This window comes from Medicago sativa, chromosome 7, assembly GCF_051527215.1.
Source record: "Medicago sativa cultivar Bolivia chromosome 7, Bolivia_mono, whole genome shotgun sequence".
In the NCBI taxonomy this organism is placed as follows: Eukaryota; Viridiplantae; Streptophyta; class Magnoliopsida; order Fabales; family Fabaceae; genus Medicago; species Medicago sativa.
This window is the reverse complement of record NC_140755.1, coordinates 80,061,392-80,077,380: the sequence shown is the minus strand read 5'-3', so window position 1 is coordinate 80,077,380 and position 15,989 is coordinate 80,061,392. Positions and strand designations below refer to the sequence as shown.

Here is a 15,989-nt window from a genome sequence, read left to right as displayed (position 1 = left end):
AAGGATAGTGTCCACTCTAATTTCCTAATTACACAAATCAAGTTAACAACAACTATCTATAATATTCAATATGATTTTAATCAATATTAAAATCATAACATAGTCGGTGAGCAAAAGAAACATTGCTATTTGAAATGTAAAATATGATCAACAATACAAATCGTAGCTCTAAAATTAAGTGCATGAATAGTTTTAAAAAAAAAGTAGTCATCGTGTGCATCATATTTCATCAAATTCGTTCTTCGAGATCCACATTTTGAACACCTAAAGAGAAGGTGAAATAGGTTTCCATATGCTGAATTTCCATATGTTCAGCTGAAAGAAAGAAAATTAGAGTGAAATAAGTTTAATTGTTGTACCCGTGGAAAATATAAAAAATAGAATCAATTTTTGGAGACAGATCTATGAAAATAAGAAAAAAAAATCAATACATTGAAAGATGGATTTCGAAAACTATTTTAAAATTTTTGTATGAAATTAGAGATGATCTGAAAAATGGTGTGGAAAACATGAGCTTCAAAAGCAATATTTATAGCCAAAAAACACCAAATAACCACAACAATTATTCCATTGATTAATGGATGCAATAATTGGGAATAAATTATACATTAATTTTTGAAACAAACTCATACACATACTCATGATATATTAGTCTTTTAATTTGAAATAATCAAAGTCACAATTTTTTTTATTATAACAATATATTGATTGCGAAAAACGAAAAACATATAATAAAGATTTTTTATTTACGTATCGTTTTTTTAACCCTGTGTTGATCTAGATTTAATCTTATAATTTAAATGTGTTAAAAAATCAAATGAATAATTACTTAATTAAATATGTACAATTTTTTTTTTGAAGAATGCACAATTATTTTTTATAAAGCGCATACTTTTTTTCCACATCAAGAGTACACAATAAAAACAAATTATTTTTTTATAAAAATATATAAATACTTGTAAAAACAAAGTAGACTCTTGGAATAACGTATGTTCCATGATTTATGTTTTTTTTTTTTTGAGAGAGTGATTTATGCTTTTTTGTTAAGACTTTTTTTACTATAGCCATATTTACGGTTGTTTTTTTAACTAAAATTGAAATCAATCTTTATGCAATTAATTATAATCAAAGTCTTAATCAATTATTATTAACGCCCAGAAAATGTCATTTTTTTTTAAATTTAAATGTGTATAAAATATAAATTTCTAATATCAAAATAAAAACATTATTTTTTCATGCTGAACACTTTTTTTAAAAAAAATTCTTGGAAAATATAATAGAGTGGGGATTTTTTTTTTAAGAATAAAAATAGAAGTTTAAATACTCCTCCAAAACTTTCGGTTCATTAGAGTAATTTCATATGTAAATTTTCGGCTGTCATTCTGGTACATTAAATACTCCTCTGAATTTTAGCAAATAACATTTTGATGTGTATATGAAATAAAATATTAAATGCACCTTTCAATATAAGGTTGTCACGTGTACTATCAAAGTAAAACGTGTGAATTGAAATTCTTATGAATGAAAATAAAAACTAATATAAAATAATAAAAAATAATGATTTGAAAAATCAAATTATATTTGAACCGTGTTAATAACAAAATGTAGAGATACACATATGTAATATTTTTTTGCATTATTCCTGCGATATTTTTTTTAATAGAAGAGATACACATTGATTGAATGATGTTGGGAATTTTTTTAATAACATTGCCAATTTATTGATATAATCTCGTTTGGCCATTGTGATTTTAGAGGAAAGGTATTGAAATAATTTTTTTTATCTATTAAGCAATTTCGATTTTTTTTTTGGTTTAAGGCTTATTTTTTTTAGAGCAGGTCCGCTAAATAGAATCAACTGAAATCATATTTTTGATATTGTCTAATGATACGTTTTCAATTCAAATTAAATACCTCCAATTCCAATCTTTTTCTGTCCTAAAATAAAGTATCCGATTTTCTTTTTCTTTCATAAAACAAACATTGAACAATTGAACGAAATTCATTAAAAAAATTTGGTGAAATATGTTCAACGGTTTTTGCGAGTTTAGAGGAAAGGTCTTGAAATATTATTTTTTTTTAGCTATTAAGCAATTCCTAATTTTTTTTTTTTTGGTTTAAGGCTTACTTTATTTTTTTAGGGAAGGTTCAATGTTTATTTTAGCAAGACCATTAAATAGAATCAATTTATATTATTGCCAAAAAAAAGAGAAATCAATTTATGTTAAAAAAAATAGGAACCAATTTAATAGCATTTAATATTTTTCTTTTTGTATTTTAACCAAAATTAAATTACATGATTCTACCAAAAATAGAAATATCTAATAAGAAAAACATGGGGTTTACGTCCTCTTTTTTTTTTTTGCGATAATCGGCATTTTATTAAAAAATTTAATTGTGGTGGAATTTATCCTTTGACAAAAATAACGTATACTTTTTAGTCTAGTAAATATTTGTATCATACATGACCTTAACAAAATAACCAAATATTATTTTTTTGGGTACCAAGTAAAATGTATCTAGTTAAATTATATAACAAATTAATGGTTACTACCAAATCTAATTAAATTATTTTTTTTGAAAGGAAAAGAGCATGCTTATAGCATTTCATTAATAATAAGAGAGTTTATACAACGAGGTACACGATAATAAATATTGGGACTAGCTGATAATGTGGCAACCCCAGCAAGGGTGTGAGCTACCTCATTTGCTTGTCTCCTGTTAAACTCGACCTTAGAGTTTGAGAAGTTTGTGTTAAAGAGACTCTGGCATGCTGAAATCACTTGACCAAATCTAATTAAATTATTTTAAAAAGTTACACTTTTATCAAATCATTTTTTTTTTGACAAATCAAATCATATTTTTATTATTTGACATATATCAATTATTTCATCTCTTTGATATTTAAATAATTATTTCATTAATCGTATTTTAATTAGATATTACTTGTTTTATTTTAATATCTGAATTCAAATATATTAATTTAAATTATTTGATTATTCAAATATAACAAATTAATGGTTACTACCAAATCTAATTAAATTATTTTAAAAAGTTACACTTTTATCAAATCATTTTTTTTTGACAAATCAAATCATATTTTTATTATTTGACATATATCAATTATTTCATCTCTTTGATATTTAAATAATTATTTCATTAATCGTATTTTAATTAGATATTACTTGTTTTATTTTAATATATGAATTCAAATATATTAATTTAAATTATTTGATTATTCAAAAAAAGCATATTAGAATTTGAAATTGTAAAACTTCCTTTTGTATTTGTATTTCTAAAATACGAAACGTTTAGCAGAAAGAAAAAACATTTAATTATTTTTACAAATATAAAGCATACGTTTTCACAAAATAAATCAACAATAATTTGGAATTCGTATTTTTTGAATGAATAGGAAATGTTTGATTTGAAATTTGAAGCATATTAGAATTTGAAATTGTAAAACTTCCTTTTATACATAAACAATAAATACAAATTTGTGAGGATGAATGTGGTGAGAGTATTTTGTGAGGATGAATGTGGTGAGAGTATTTGAAAAAAGAATAAGATGAGAGTGCCACGTGTCATAAGAATAGGAGGAGAAAAAACATTTCCATAAAGGGCTATGGAATCGGCCGTAAATTTATATTATATAGATGTCTCTTTGGCCACCATGCGTGACTAGGTTTTGCGCCTGTTTTTTTTTGCTTGATTTTAATACATAGTTTGTAATTTGAGATTTAATCTGTAGTTTAAATTTAATTTTATGCTAAAGCATCACGGCCGTATCGTATCTTGAATTTTGAATTTTTTCCTTATCAACATAACGGTGTCGTATCGTATCTGTGTCGTATCAAGTACCTGAGCTTCATAGCATGTTACCGTTCTGCAATATGTCAAATCACATCCTTTTTTTCTTTACAAATTTTTTTTTTTATAACTGAAAGTTCTTTTACCTATAAATTGAGCTCATTCAAAAACATTTCACTCAATTTCATCTCTTTGCTTTTTATTTTTACGCAATTTTTCTCTCATAATTTTAACTTCACAATTTCATCTGTTTAGTTTATGTCAAGTGGATCTCAATGAATATAATTATTAACCATCTTTGTTGCATTTTATGCAAAATCACCAACACCCTAAATTTCAAAATGCTCAATTCTTGTCACCACAAACAAACTCCACCATGTTTTTGTCGCCACCAACCAACCCCAACATATTTGATAGACCTCAAATAGATACCTAAAGATTAGGGTTTACTCGTTATGAACCTACACCGCCAACTAGGTCTATGTTAGAATCTCAAGTTCCACAATTTTCAATTCAAGTTGGTCTTTAAAATATTACGCATGGGGAGGAAAAAAAACATTCTGCTCGAAAAAAACCTCGAGAGCTATTCACATGGAATGATGATATGCTTCTTATTCAAACATGGCTCAACATTTCAAAGGATCCTATTGTGTGAAATGATAAAAAAAACAGACATATTTTGGTTAAGAATCCCAGTCAATTAATAAAATCTTGATTCCATCGAATCAATGGTCCCGTTTAAAAATTTGTTGGGTTACAATTTAGGTGTTTATGGAAAGAAAAGCGGGACCTCAGAGAATGATATCATGGAAAATGCACATGTTTTTCTTTTTCTCAAGATGATGGTGCACCATTCAATCTTGAGTATGCTTGGCGATTGTTGAAAGATGAACCTAAATGGAAGGGAGCATTGATTGAAACTTCTTTGAAGAGAACAGACACTTATATACTAGCGAGGCATACTCATCATCACTGAATCCAGAGACACCTTCAAGTTATGAATTTATTTTAGCATCTCAAATGGAGCATCCAATGGGGCACAAGGCGGCAAAAAGGAAGGCAAAAGTAAATGCAAGTGCAACTGAAATCTTGTTCATGAGACAATGGGTAAAAGAGTAGCATCCATGTAAAAACTCACACAACTTAAAGGAGGAAGAAAACCATTTACTTTTGATGTTAAAGAAGGATGATGTGGAGTTTAAGGCAATACAAGACATCATGTCAGACACCACGCCCACGATGAATGAGAGTCAACACCAAGTTCATGAAAAATATTGTAATAAGCTTAAAGAAAAATATGAATTTTAGTTAAGATGAAATATAGTATTATGAAAAATGTAGTACTTGTTTAGGATCAACTTATGTGTAAAATGGTCATTAGTATCACTTTAATTCATAATAAATTTATTTCCCTATTTTTTTAGAAAAACTATTTAGTAATTATCATGATGACAAATAGCCATTAGTCAAACTAACCGGTATTCTAACTAGTCGTTGATAAGATGACACTATATATACTCCCATTCTTATCAAGTTTATCAATCTTTTCTGACTCTTCTTTCACTCCAATGGATTCAAATAGTTCAGAAGACCTTAGTAATCTCTTTTGGGAGTTAATAGATGATGAAGTTGGGAGTTGATAGATGATGAATTTATGGACAACACTATTGAGGAACAGTTGATTTTAATACTCGAGAGGGAACAACTATGGGTCACAATGGGTCTTACAAAATAACCATTTATAGAGATAACCATTGGAGGCGATCTAACAATCTCCCTTCTCAAGTGAATCTTCCACATATTATAACGTCGATAACAAACCAAAAAAGAGCGCTACTTGACTCCATCGTCAAAAGACTTTTGATACAAAGCTTCATTTGACTTGGATTCACTCATGCTATCCCATAAAGTTGAACCGCTAAGTATGATGGAGATAGGTGAAAGTGAATGACGATAGAGAATATCCAAATCATTTTATTCATGAATAGGACGATTCAATAAGTTTTTTTTAGGAACATCATTGCATGTGGTTTTTCTGTCAAGTCATGTTATAAATAGTTCTTAAAGGAAGCTGCCTTATCAGGAAATCAGTTCAATGAATTCTATATGGCCTTTTAAAAATCGTCGAAGTGTGCAAATGGTATAGGTTGACACATTAAAATGATATCTTGGTGGGTAGTTGCCAGGCAAAAAGGGTTGCAAACCGGGTGAAAATTACTCTAATTGGTGTGCGAGCCCGTTGGTTTGCATCTAACTCATGTAAATTACTCATATCGGTAAATCATGTTCATTGAACTCTCTAATATATGAAGAGATAAAGAAGACAAGAGACTAAAGAAAGATGTTTCACTGCCACTTATTGATAATGATTACACAACACACTATATAATATAACAAAAGGCACACAGCCTATTAATAACATGAAATCTTAATACTCACTCAAATACTACATTGTTGGCATGTGCATCCACACTGCAATATCTTCACAGAATGAAGAGATTGTTTATTTGCGCTTAACTGTGATAGGACTCCTTACAATGTGTTTTCCATCTGTCCATTGCAAATTCCCGAATTGGTATTTCCGCCGTGGAGTCACATTTGTTGCCTGCACAATAACTTGAAATGTCTTCTTTTCACCAGTTTTCTTGAAAGTCAAGGACTTAGGTAGAACGGAAATTTTATATCCAGACAATTGAGCTTTTGCAGAATATGTACTTGGTGGCCCAACATTGGTGACTGTCCGGGTGACATTAACAGCATTTAACCCAAGATTCGGTAATGTGATTGAAGGGTAATTCAAGTCATCTATGCTATGAGTTCCTGAACAAGTAAATGTCATGTTGAAATTAAGTGCTGAAATGAGTTGCTTGTTGTATCCAGAGGCACATAAGAAGTTTAAGTAATCCTTAATGCCTAGATCATAAACAAGTCCAGGATCTATTGCAAGGTCAGGTTGAATATGTCCTGAACCATAAGCAAATGGATTCGCAGTTGTGTTTTCAAATGCATCCTGAATTGGCCTGTTCGTGTTATCTCGTGTACTTGCTGCAAGGATGTATAATTAAATAAGTTAGGACTCTTGTGGTTAATAGAAAATATATGCATTGTGTGTGCTTGTGTGTACCTGTGGTCATGATAGCTGATTTAATAGCTGCTGGACTCCAATTAGGATGCAATGTTTTGATAAGTCCCGCAATGCCGGCCACATGAGGGCAAGACATAGAAGTTCCTTGCAGCACATTGAATGGAGTTTTTTTGCGGTTGTCTGTTATTAAATTAGATGGACTTGCGTACAACGAATAGGCAGCAAGTATGTTCACACCTGGTGCAGTTACATCAGGCTGAAACAAAAAAAAATTAAATACCCCATTGAAAAAAGAAAAAAAAGACAACTACGGAGGACCATTACTATAGATAGTTGATTACTAGTCCATGTATATATACACCTTGAGTATTGATGGCTGAATTTTATTTGGTCCTCTAGATGAGAATGAAGCCATTACTGGAGCTGGCTTTCTTGGATAGAGTGTTTTTGCTCCTGAAAACTTTATTGTAGTACCGGTCTTTAATTTAGAATCCCTGCAATTTTAACATGTCAACAAAGGTAACAGCTTTAAAAGTAAGTGTGTGTCTGTGGGAGGCAGAGTATGAAGGATATATAATCAATTACATGGAAGTTATGTCAAAAGCAGGAGCATGTGAGCCTGCACGTTCTGGTTCATCGTGATGAGGTGGTGGACTTGCTGTAATAGCTGTTTTGGACACAGACACACAAGACAATGTATGAGGTTCTGCAAGAGTTGTTTTCCCTTGTTTTGGTTGATTAGTCAAAAGCATTCCCTTTGCGCCTGCTGATAAAGCTTCCTGACCCTCAGCAACTGATTTTATATTTCCTTCTCGAATGCACTCCACTATTTTCCCCTTCACTTTTGAAGGATCAAGTGTTCCTCGCCTACAAAATCGTCTACAATGACATATATATAACATATAAAAAGTGTAAGAAACAATCATTTAATTAATAAGTAGGTTATTTTAAAGTAAATCATTTGAGATTTGTACTTACGCAGCACGATTTGTTGCATTGGCAAGTTTACCGTCCGTAGCAAGAATCAGAGAAAAGGCCTGGTTAGGTGGCAAGTCTACAAAAAGACTGGCTCCCTAATAATAGAATTCAAAATTAAGTATTATAACTTAATAATAACACAACAATAAGAAAAGAAATGATGAGATTCAAGATGACATATACCATCACTTGTTGATTGTCGGTAAAAGTTATAGTATAATAATGAATCAACAGCAATAATAACAATAAATTTGTCAAAAATATAATAATCAGAATGTTAAGAATGATACCCTGAGTATTTGGTTACCAATGGTTATGGTACTGCTGAAGTCTCTATCTAATGTACTGGCAGCAATTGTGAATACCCATGGAGCTACATTCACAACACTTCCATCGGTTGGTCCATCATTACCTGCAGAGGCAACTAATAATATATTTCTAGAAAGTGCATGGAATGCTCCAATTGAAACCGGGTCTGTAAGAATATCTTCGGGATAAACAATGTGATTGCCACCAGCTGAAAGTGAGATTATATCAACACCATCACTAATGGCTCGATCAATAGCAGCTAATACATCAGCATCAAAGCAGTCATGACCATCATCTGTCAGAGACCAGCACACTTTGTAGGTTGCAACTCTAGCTCTTGGCGAACCACCTTTTGCAGTACCATTGCCAACAGCAAATACACTTGCATCTGGTACAAAGTTTCCCCCAGCTGTTGATAGAGTATGAGTACCGTGGCCTTGAAAGTCACGTGCTGTTCGTTGCCATGAGGGAAGCTTGCCATTGGATGCCTCATAAGCATTGCTGAAGAATCTGGCTCCAATTAGCTTCCTGTTTATATATAACAAGAATAATTAATCCTACTCCAATCAGTTTTCCCTATCTTGGTAACCACGGAAAAAATCTGCATCCGAGGGTCCCAAACTAAACGAGGTAGTCCTAGTAGGATCTCCGGACATAGGTGAAAATTGACATTTATATGAATATAAATATTTTCATTTCCATGATTTTGATTTGCACTTGATAACAAATTAGATTACATTGTTCAAGAAAAGACATGTGAAAAATGGATGGAAGGTCATAATTCATAAGCATGGGAACATTTTCTGTTTTGAACTAATTAATTGAGTGGGTGTGCCTAACTAGCTTCTGTTGGTTTTAGTTGCACTGGTGTTTTTAGAAATATTGAAGTTAGTTAAAGTTTGTTAATTATCTACTAGCTCTATATATAGTTTTTCTGAAATCTCATGAACCATATTTTAATCAATCAATCTGAAATCTAAGAAGTTTTTCTCTCTATCGAGCTCTCAAACTCATTTTTCCTATAAGATGAATCTTTATCTATTTGATGATGTGATTTGTAACAGGTGTATAATGTTGATGCAATATGGTAATGATGAGTTTATTATATACATGTTATGATTTGTAAAGGTGATTGGTTGAATTTAAAGGGTTGAGTTTCTCCATTTATAATCATATTCATTTCTTTCATTTTAAGAGAGAAAAACACAGAAGTTTAAAAAATTTATAAAATAAACAAGACTTAAACGCACTTTTGGTCCCTTAACTTTTCACTAGTTGTGATTTTGATTCTCTATTAAAAAAATCACTTTCCATCTCCCTAAGTTTTTCCCATTTGTAACCTTCAAGCCCCCCGTAATTTTGACTCAGTCAAAGCCTACGTGGCGCCTCACTTTAGTGACTTGGACGCCACGTAGGCAATTTTTTAATTAAAAATAAAAGATAAAGCCAATAACCAATGATGGTGGAACTTAGTGGTAAGGTACATCATCTACTTTTTGTGTTGATCTCTCTTTAAATGAATTTCTCCATTTATTTTGAAAAATTAAAAAGATTAGAGAGAGAGACCTATTGCAAGGATTTTTCTTGTGTTTTTCAAATTTGCTAATTTCACATGCTTTTCCTCCACGCCATTTTGATGGGACAGGGCCAAATCCTTTGTCGTTGAAGCTTTTGGATTCCGGCCAAACACCTAATCGATTTCAAGGTTGGAAACAAAAATAAAAATCGTTAATATGTTATTTTAAGTTGTCAAAGAGATTGCTTTTTTAACATAGTAAAAGAAAGATTTAAATGCACTTTTAATCCTTTTATGTTTATTTTTTTGGCCAAATTCCTTTTTTTTTTAAATGAAGTTTTGATCTCCTATTTTAAAATCAGTTTTTGATCCCTAATTTTTTTCTTATGAGTTTTAGTCATTTGTCCATTTTTTGGGCCATCTTTATGATGTGTCATATTCATTTATAGCGTGACGACATATTTTTGTCGACAATAATATTCAATGGGCCTAATAGATGTTGTCACGTCATAAATGAATATATCAGATCATAAAAAAATAAGACGAGAGACCAAAATCTAAAAATAAGTTAAATTGGAAAAAAAAAAAAGGTTTTTAAGATATGGGACCAAAACTTTCTTTTTTGTAATTAATAATAATAATAATAATAATAATAATAATAATAATAATAATAATAATAATAATAATAATGGAACAAAAAATGCATTTAAGTCTAAAAGAAATTAGAAAATTAAACTTTAGTTTTTGAAATTCTTTGAGACAAATATATTTCATTTCCCTGAAATATGATATTTTGTTAGGACTGTAATGTATTTCATTCTTTTTTTTTCTTAAGGATATTTCATTCTTTTTTTTAAATGGTGGCATTAAAATGCATACAAATATTTTACCTAAGTTATTCAACAAATGTCAATACTTTAGTGTTTAATTTAAAAAAGGAAACTAAAATTATAATGAATTTTTGTGGGTACTAATTGAAGTTGGAACAATAGCTTATATAACGTGCCAGCAAAAGATGCAAAAAAGCTTACCCGTGTCGATGTTTGCGATTATTGTATTTTCACCAAATCTCCCCTTTTGCCATGCAGTGTTCTTAGCATTTCTGCGCAGTCCAAGAAATTCCCATGACCGGGTAGTGTGTAGTTTATTAGATTTGCTCAAGAACACTGACACTACATTTGCCTTTTCTGCTCAAATGGAAACATTATAGTGAGTGTCAACTAATTTGAACAAGATTTTAATTTGACAAGCTAGGCCATTATTACTTACGTTATTGAAAAAATATAAGTTGAGAAGACTATATTTTCTACCGAAACAACACTAATTGGACTTGGATGATGTTAATGTCATTGAGTGTTGCTATTTTGACATTTATTGTTTCTTAGAAACACATGGAAATGATCAAAAACACCCCAGCGGTAGTTAATTAATGCTGGCTTCAAAGCAAAAAACCGGCGGTAATTAACTACCACTGGTTTTTTTTGGGTCATTTTCATGTGTTTTTAAGAAACAATGGATGTCAAAACAACAATTTCCAAAAAAATTAGATGCTAGTGGTGTAAATTTGGTCAGAAAATGTACAAACTTTGTTTCTAATTTTGGTATCAAAAAAGAAACTAGTGATTGGAGAATCAGATTTTTTTTTTTTTCTATTACAATCGTTAAAGGTTTTAGTGACAATTTATATTGCCACTAAAGATAATTGTCGCACAATCGTTAAAGGTTTTAGTGACAATTTATATTGCCACTAAAGATAATTGTCGCTGAAAGTAGTTTTTGTTGCAGTGATATATGCCACTAAATCTATTTTCTCTAGTTGTCACTATGGAAAAATGCTCACTTGCAATATCTGCAGCTTCTTCATCTTCAAGTAGAGCAGCAAAGCCATTGATGTGCTTGTTATATGAATAAATGATTGCTTCTTTTGCTTTCTCCCGGCTGTAAAAGAATAGTACAATAATATATCAATCAACTTTTTTGGAAGTGTAATTATTATTCTTTCTTTTCGGGTACAATAATTGTCTTAACTTTTTAAAGCAAAACAAAAAAAAAATTGTTTTTAAAAAGTATTAAACAGTAAGTAAATGCGATGGTTATGATAAAGTAGAATAAATAATTGGCTAATGAAACATTTTATTACATAAATTTGGTGGATTCTAGGGTGAACCATCAAACAAGTGGTTCACCGGTGGACCATTTAATTTTTACCATCAGATAAGATTAATGGTTTAGATCTATTATAATTAAAAAAGAGAATATTTACAATTGCCCACCTACAATCCTGTCATACCTCACCTTCTTCATTCACTCTAGTGCCTTTTCTATTAAGGTGAACCATTGGTTTAAACTCATGTTTTATTTTGAAAGAATTAAAACTCATATGTTCTATGTTTTTACTAAATTGGTTTGAATTTTCTTTAAGTGCTTTTGGTTTGAATTTTCTTTAAGTGCTTATATAAGCAAAATGGATGTTAATCAAGAATCGCTGAAATCCCATTGATTTAAATGTTCTTCCTGTTTTCATCTTATTCAAATATTAAGAAAATTAATTAATCAACAAAACTTAATCCAAAGGACAAGCGTTTCAAACAGAGGAATTTGAAATTGGGTATGATAAGATGTGGAACACCTACAACAAACATGAAACACAATTTCAAATCCCGAATGAGGGAATATTAACAAAAATTTGATCAATTTTGCAGAGATCTTACATCTTTATAAAAGAGGGGGAAATTAATGATTGAAATTTTTCTTGCCTTAAAAAAGAACCACCAGTTAGTAATGGTGGTGGTGGTGGTGGTGGTGACGGTAGAGTCACCGTGGGATGAGGATGCACGTGGTAGTTGTGATGAAACTCAAAACAAGGGAGAAGAGAAAGGACAAGATTGTGTGTGGTCAATTGTAAATATTCTGTTTTATAATTTTAATGGATCTAAACCATTGATCTCATCTGATGGTAAATAATAAATGGTCCACCGGTGAACCACTTGTTTGATGGTTCACCCTAGAATCCACCCATAAATTTGTCGGTTATCGTTATCTAACATGCTACATGTTGCACGTACTTTTTAGAGAAAACAGTTTTTTCTATAGTCGAATGTTATTTGTTAGTATGTTTTGTCAGTGGTCTGGATTTGAATCTTTGAGCTCTATATATCTCAAACTTTTCTAGTATTCCAACTCAATCATTTGATTTTTGAGCTAGACTTTGAGGATACAACAATGTTAATCATACGGTGCATTAGTGAGTGATGTCTTGCATCATGCACAAGCTAATTTCTATTCAATCAATAAATCTTACCATTAAATTATTTGAGATACGATATGACTTATAATTCAATGATAAAAAAAATACTTAAGCATACTGTAAGACCGTTTTATTTATACATCTTAGAGAAAGCCTAAAAAAAATCATTTAACTGTTAAATGTGTTAAATGTTTTCGCTATAGTTCTTCAAGGAATCAATATTACAAAAATATATTTGAATGTTTTTTCTTAGTAAGTTTATTGTTGTTTTATCAGTAGTTAATAAGTTCTTCCTATGACGGATTGTTTGTGGGAGAATCCAAATTTAATTTCTAATAAAAATAATTATTGTACAAATTTTACTTGTTTTTTGGTTGAACTCAAAATTATTAGGGTACTATTTCCTAGAAACCAGAGATTTAACAAAAAAACTAATGTGATTTTTTTTAGTTAATTTGATCATTAAATCTGTCTTTTTTCAAGAAAACCCAAATGATAGTATATTAATATACTCAAACCGTACTAAAAGTACGACAATATTCCAAAAGGGAAAGCCATAATCAACAACAAAGACCAATGAACCTAGCCTTAACGCAAAAATCACGTGCTTGACACCCAACTCCAAAATATTCTCACAAATGAATAAAGATGATTGATATTTTGACAATCAATTTCAAACAATTTTTAGGGATAACATTTTTTTTATTGGACAATAATAATAGAGAGAAAAAGAAAGAGAAAGTACAGTGAAAATATGAGAAAGAGAGTTGTCATATACTCCCTCCGTTTCTATATGTAAGCACATTTTTATTAGATGTAAATGGTGCTTACATATAGAGACGGAGGGAGTAAGTTATTTAAAAATCGTTGTTCAAATATCAATTCGCATGAATAAAACCCACACAACCAAGTGAATTCACACACCAATTAAATTATTAGAATATATATACCAATGTTTACACATGAAACCAAATGGGTGAAGATCCTCTCCATTCATTATCCTCTCCATTTCTACCATTTGGAGAGATAAAGACACATAAAAAAGTCAAAAGTAATTAATCATGGTGGGACCCACTTTATGGTAAGACCCACTACCCATTTTATGTGTCTATCTCTCTCCAAATTGCATACTTCCATTTATTTTATAAATGGAGAGGATCTTTACCCAAAGCAAATGAACAATAAGTTGCACCGTTAATCAGTGGCGGAGCCCTTCATGGGTTGAGGTGGGCCACGGCCCACCCCCAAAAATTTAAAATTCAATGATTATAGGTCTATTTTGCGAGATTTTATACAATTTTGTGTCGGTTTTAGGTTTCGGTTGATCCAAATTCCTGCAAAGTGATGTAGTGGCCCACCCGGAAAATTTAAATAATTCAATTATAGGTCTATTTTGCGAGTTTTTATACAATTTTATGTCGGTTTTAGGTTTCGGTGGATCCAAATTCCCGCAAAGTGATGTAGTGGTCCATCCGAAAAATTTAAATAATTCAATTATAGGTCTATTTTGCGAGCTTTTATACAATTTTATGTCGGTTTAAGGTTTCGGTTGATCCAAATTCCCGCAAAGTGATGTAGTGGCCCACCCAAAAAATTTAAATAATTCAATAATATGTCTATTTTGTGAGGCTTTAAACAATTTTTCAACGGTTAATTTTAGTGGCCCACCCTAACTTTTTTTTTTAGCTCCACCACTGCCGTTAATTATTTTTTATGGCAAAATCATTCCTTTTCGAAAACAACTAGGGGACACAACATTAGTTCTGTGTTGCAGAAAATAACCAAGTGAATTAACACACCAATTATTTTAGTAATAATTTTTACTGCTATCCTTAGTTCTGTGTTGCAAAAAATAACCTTATTTCTCAATTTTCAGATCGATCATATGTACGCCAACTAAATAAAACGAAATGAGAATTTCCAACAAATTCAACCCACAAATTCGATGGATACTAGCACTTCATTTACCAACAAACTACTAATACACTACAAATGTGTCTTTTGTTGGTCGGTTTAGCTCATAAAATCACTAATGAACAATATATATTTAATGATGTTTTTGTGATTTCAATACATTCAAGAATTATAGTGACAACGTCTCACACATTTAGCGATGAAAATGACAATTTAATATACTTTTTAATGTATTAATTGATAGTGATCAATAACAATGATTTGTATATCATTACTTGAAAGTGACACTCCCAAAAAAATATTTGTTTAATTGTTCAAAACATAAAAACAACAAACCTTTTTTTTATTAAAAACTGTATTACTTGTTTTTCATATTAAAAAGATAGTACTCCAGTACTGTTACTTATACTAACAATGAATCAATAAACTAATTAAATAGTTATAACTTATATATATCAACAAGCATTGTATACCTTCCCAAAGTTGAACTTAGTAAATCATAATGAGAATTGGTAGCAATTTCAAGTTCAAGAGATGTAGGGCGGGGTCCATGAGAATGTGCTCCCAAGTATACAATGTAACACTGTTCAACAAGACCAAAGGTTGGTGAAATGTCACAAATGATGGGAATTTAGCAACACAATTGCAAAATCATCATGATATATAGTTTGAAAGAAGAAACATCATATTAATCAATACAAGCCTACCTTTTTGGTGCCATGGACGGCTTCTAGCAAGAACATAAAAATGAAAAGTAACGAAACCATAGTGTGCAGAGAAAATAGGGAGCCACTCATTTCTTTCAAGTACTTGGAGTTGGTTTTCACTTGAGGAACTTCATCTATCTAGTACCCTACATATATAGACCTCTCTCTCTCTCTCTCTCTCTCTCTCTCTCTCTCTCTCTCTCTCTCTCTCTCTCTCTCTCTCTCTCTCTCTCTCTCTCTCTCTCTCTCTCTCTGTGTGAATAATATAGCATGTGTTGTTTCTTCTCAATTGGCCCATGGAGAAAGTGCTTGACATAGCTTTTGCTTTTCAAAATATATATTGGAGACATCTTTATCTTTTCCTTTTGCTTTTCTCTTTAATTATTTTGGTAAAAGCGTAATCCACATATGAAATAAAAATAT

General features: G+C 30.7%; 1 protein-coding gene and 1 long non-coding RNA gene across 2 annotated transcripts; both read right to left on the bottom strand.

Annotated features, from left to right (window-relative positions):
* Positions 1-42: 42 nt before the first annotated feature.
* Positions 43-464, bottom strand: LOC146909015 (uncharacterized). Its single transcript, XR_015020360.1, has 2 exons — positions 432-464; positions 43-315 (listed from the first exon to the last, which is right to left on the bottom strand). It is a non-coding gene; the product is annotated as an uncharacterized LOC146909015 (long non-coding RNA).
* Positions 465-6,142: 5,678 nt separating this feature from the next.
* Positions 6,143-15,688, bottom strand: LOC146909014 (subtilisin-like protease Glyma18g48580). Its single transcript, XM_085729776.1, has 11 exons — positions 15,567-15,688; positions 15,333-15,442; positions 11,539-11,636; positions 10,730-10,885; positions 9,749-9,872; positions 8,164-8,710; positions 7,874-7,968; positions 7,481-7,774; positions 7,257-7,389; positions 6,935-7,151; positions 6,143-6,855 (listed from the first exon to the last, which is right to left on the bottom strand). Exons 1-11 carry the CDS (start codon positions 15,654-15,656, stop codon positions 6,314-6,316), a joined length of 2,406 nt encoding a protein of 801 aa, XP_085585902.1. The 5' UTR covers positions 15,657-15,688; the 3' UTR covers positions 6,143-6,313.
* Between the last annotated feature and the right edge of the window lie 301 nt (positions 15,689-15,989).

Bases quoted from the DNA above. Each gene is read 5' to 3' on its own strand.
- LOC146909014 (XM_085729776.1), bottom strand. From the start codon at position 15,656: ATGAGTGGCTCCCTATTTTCTCTGCACACTATGGTTTCGTTACTTTTC. The intron at 7,152-7,256 runs GTGTATATATAC...TTTTTGTTTCAG, and splicing joins TTCAGCCATCAATACTCAAG to CCTGATGTAACTGCACCAGG. The intron at 6,856-6,934 runs GTACACACAAGC...ACATCCTTGCAG, and splicing joins ATCAGCTATCATGACCACAG to CAAGTACACGAGATAACACG.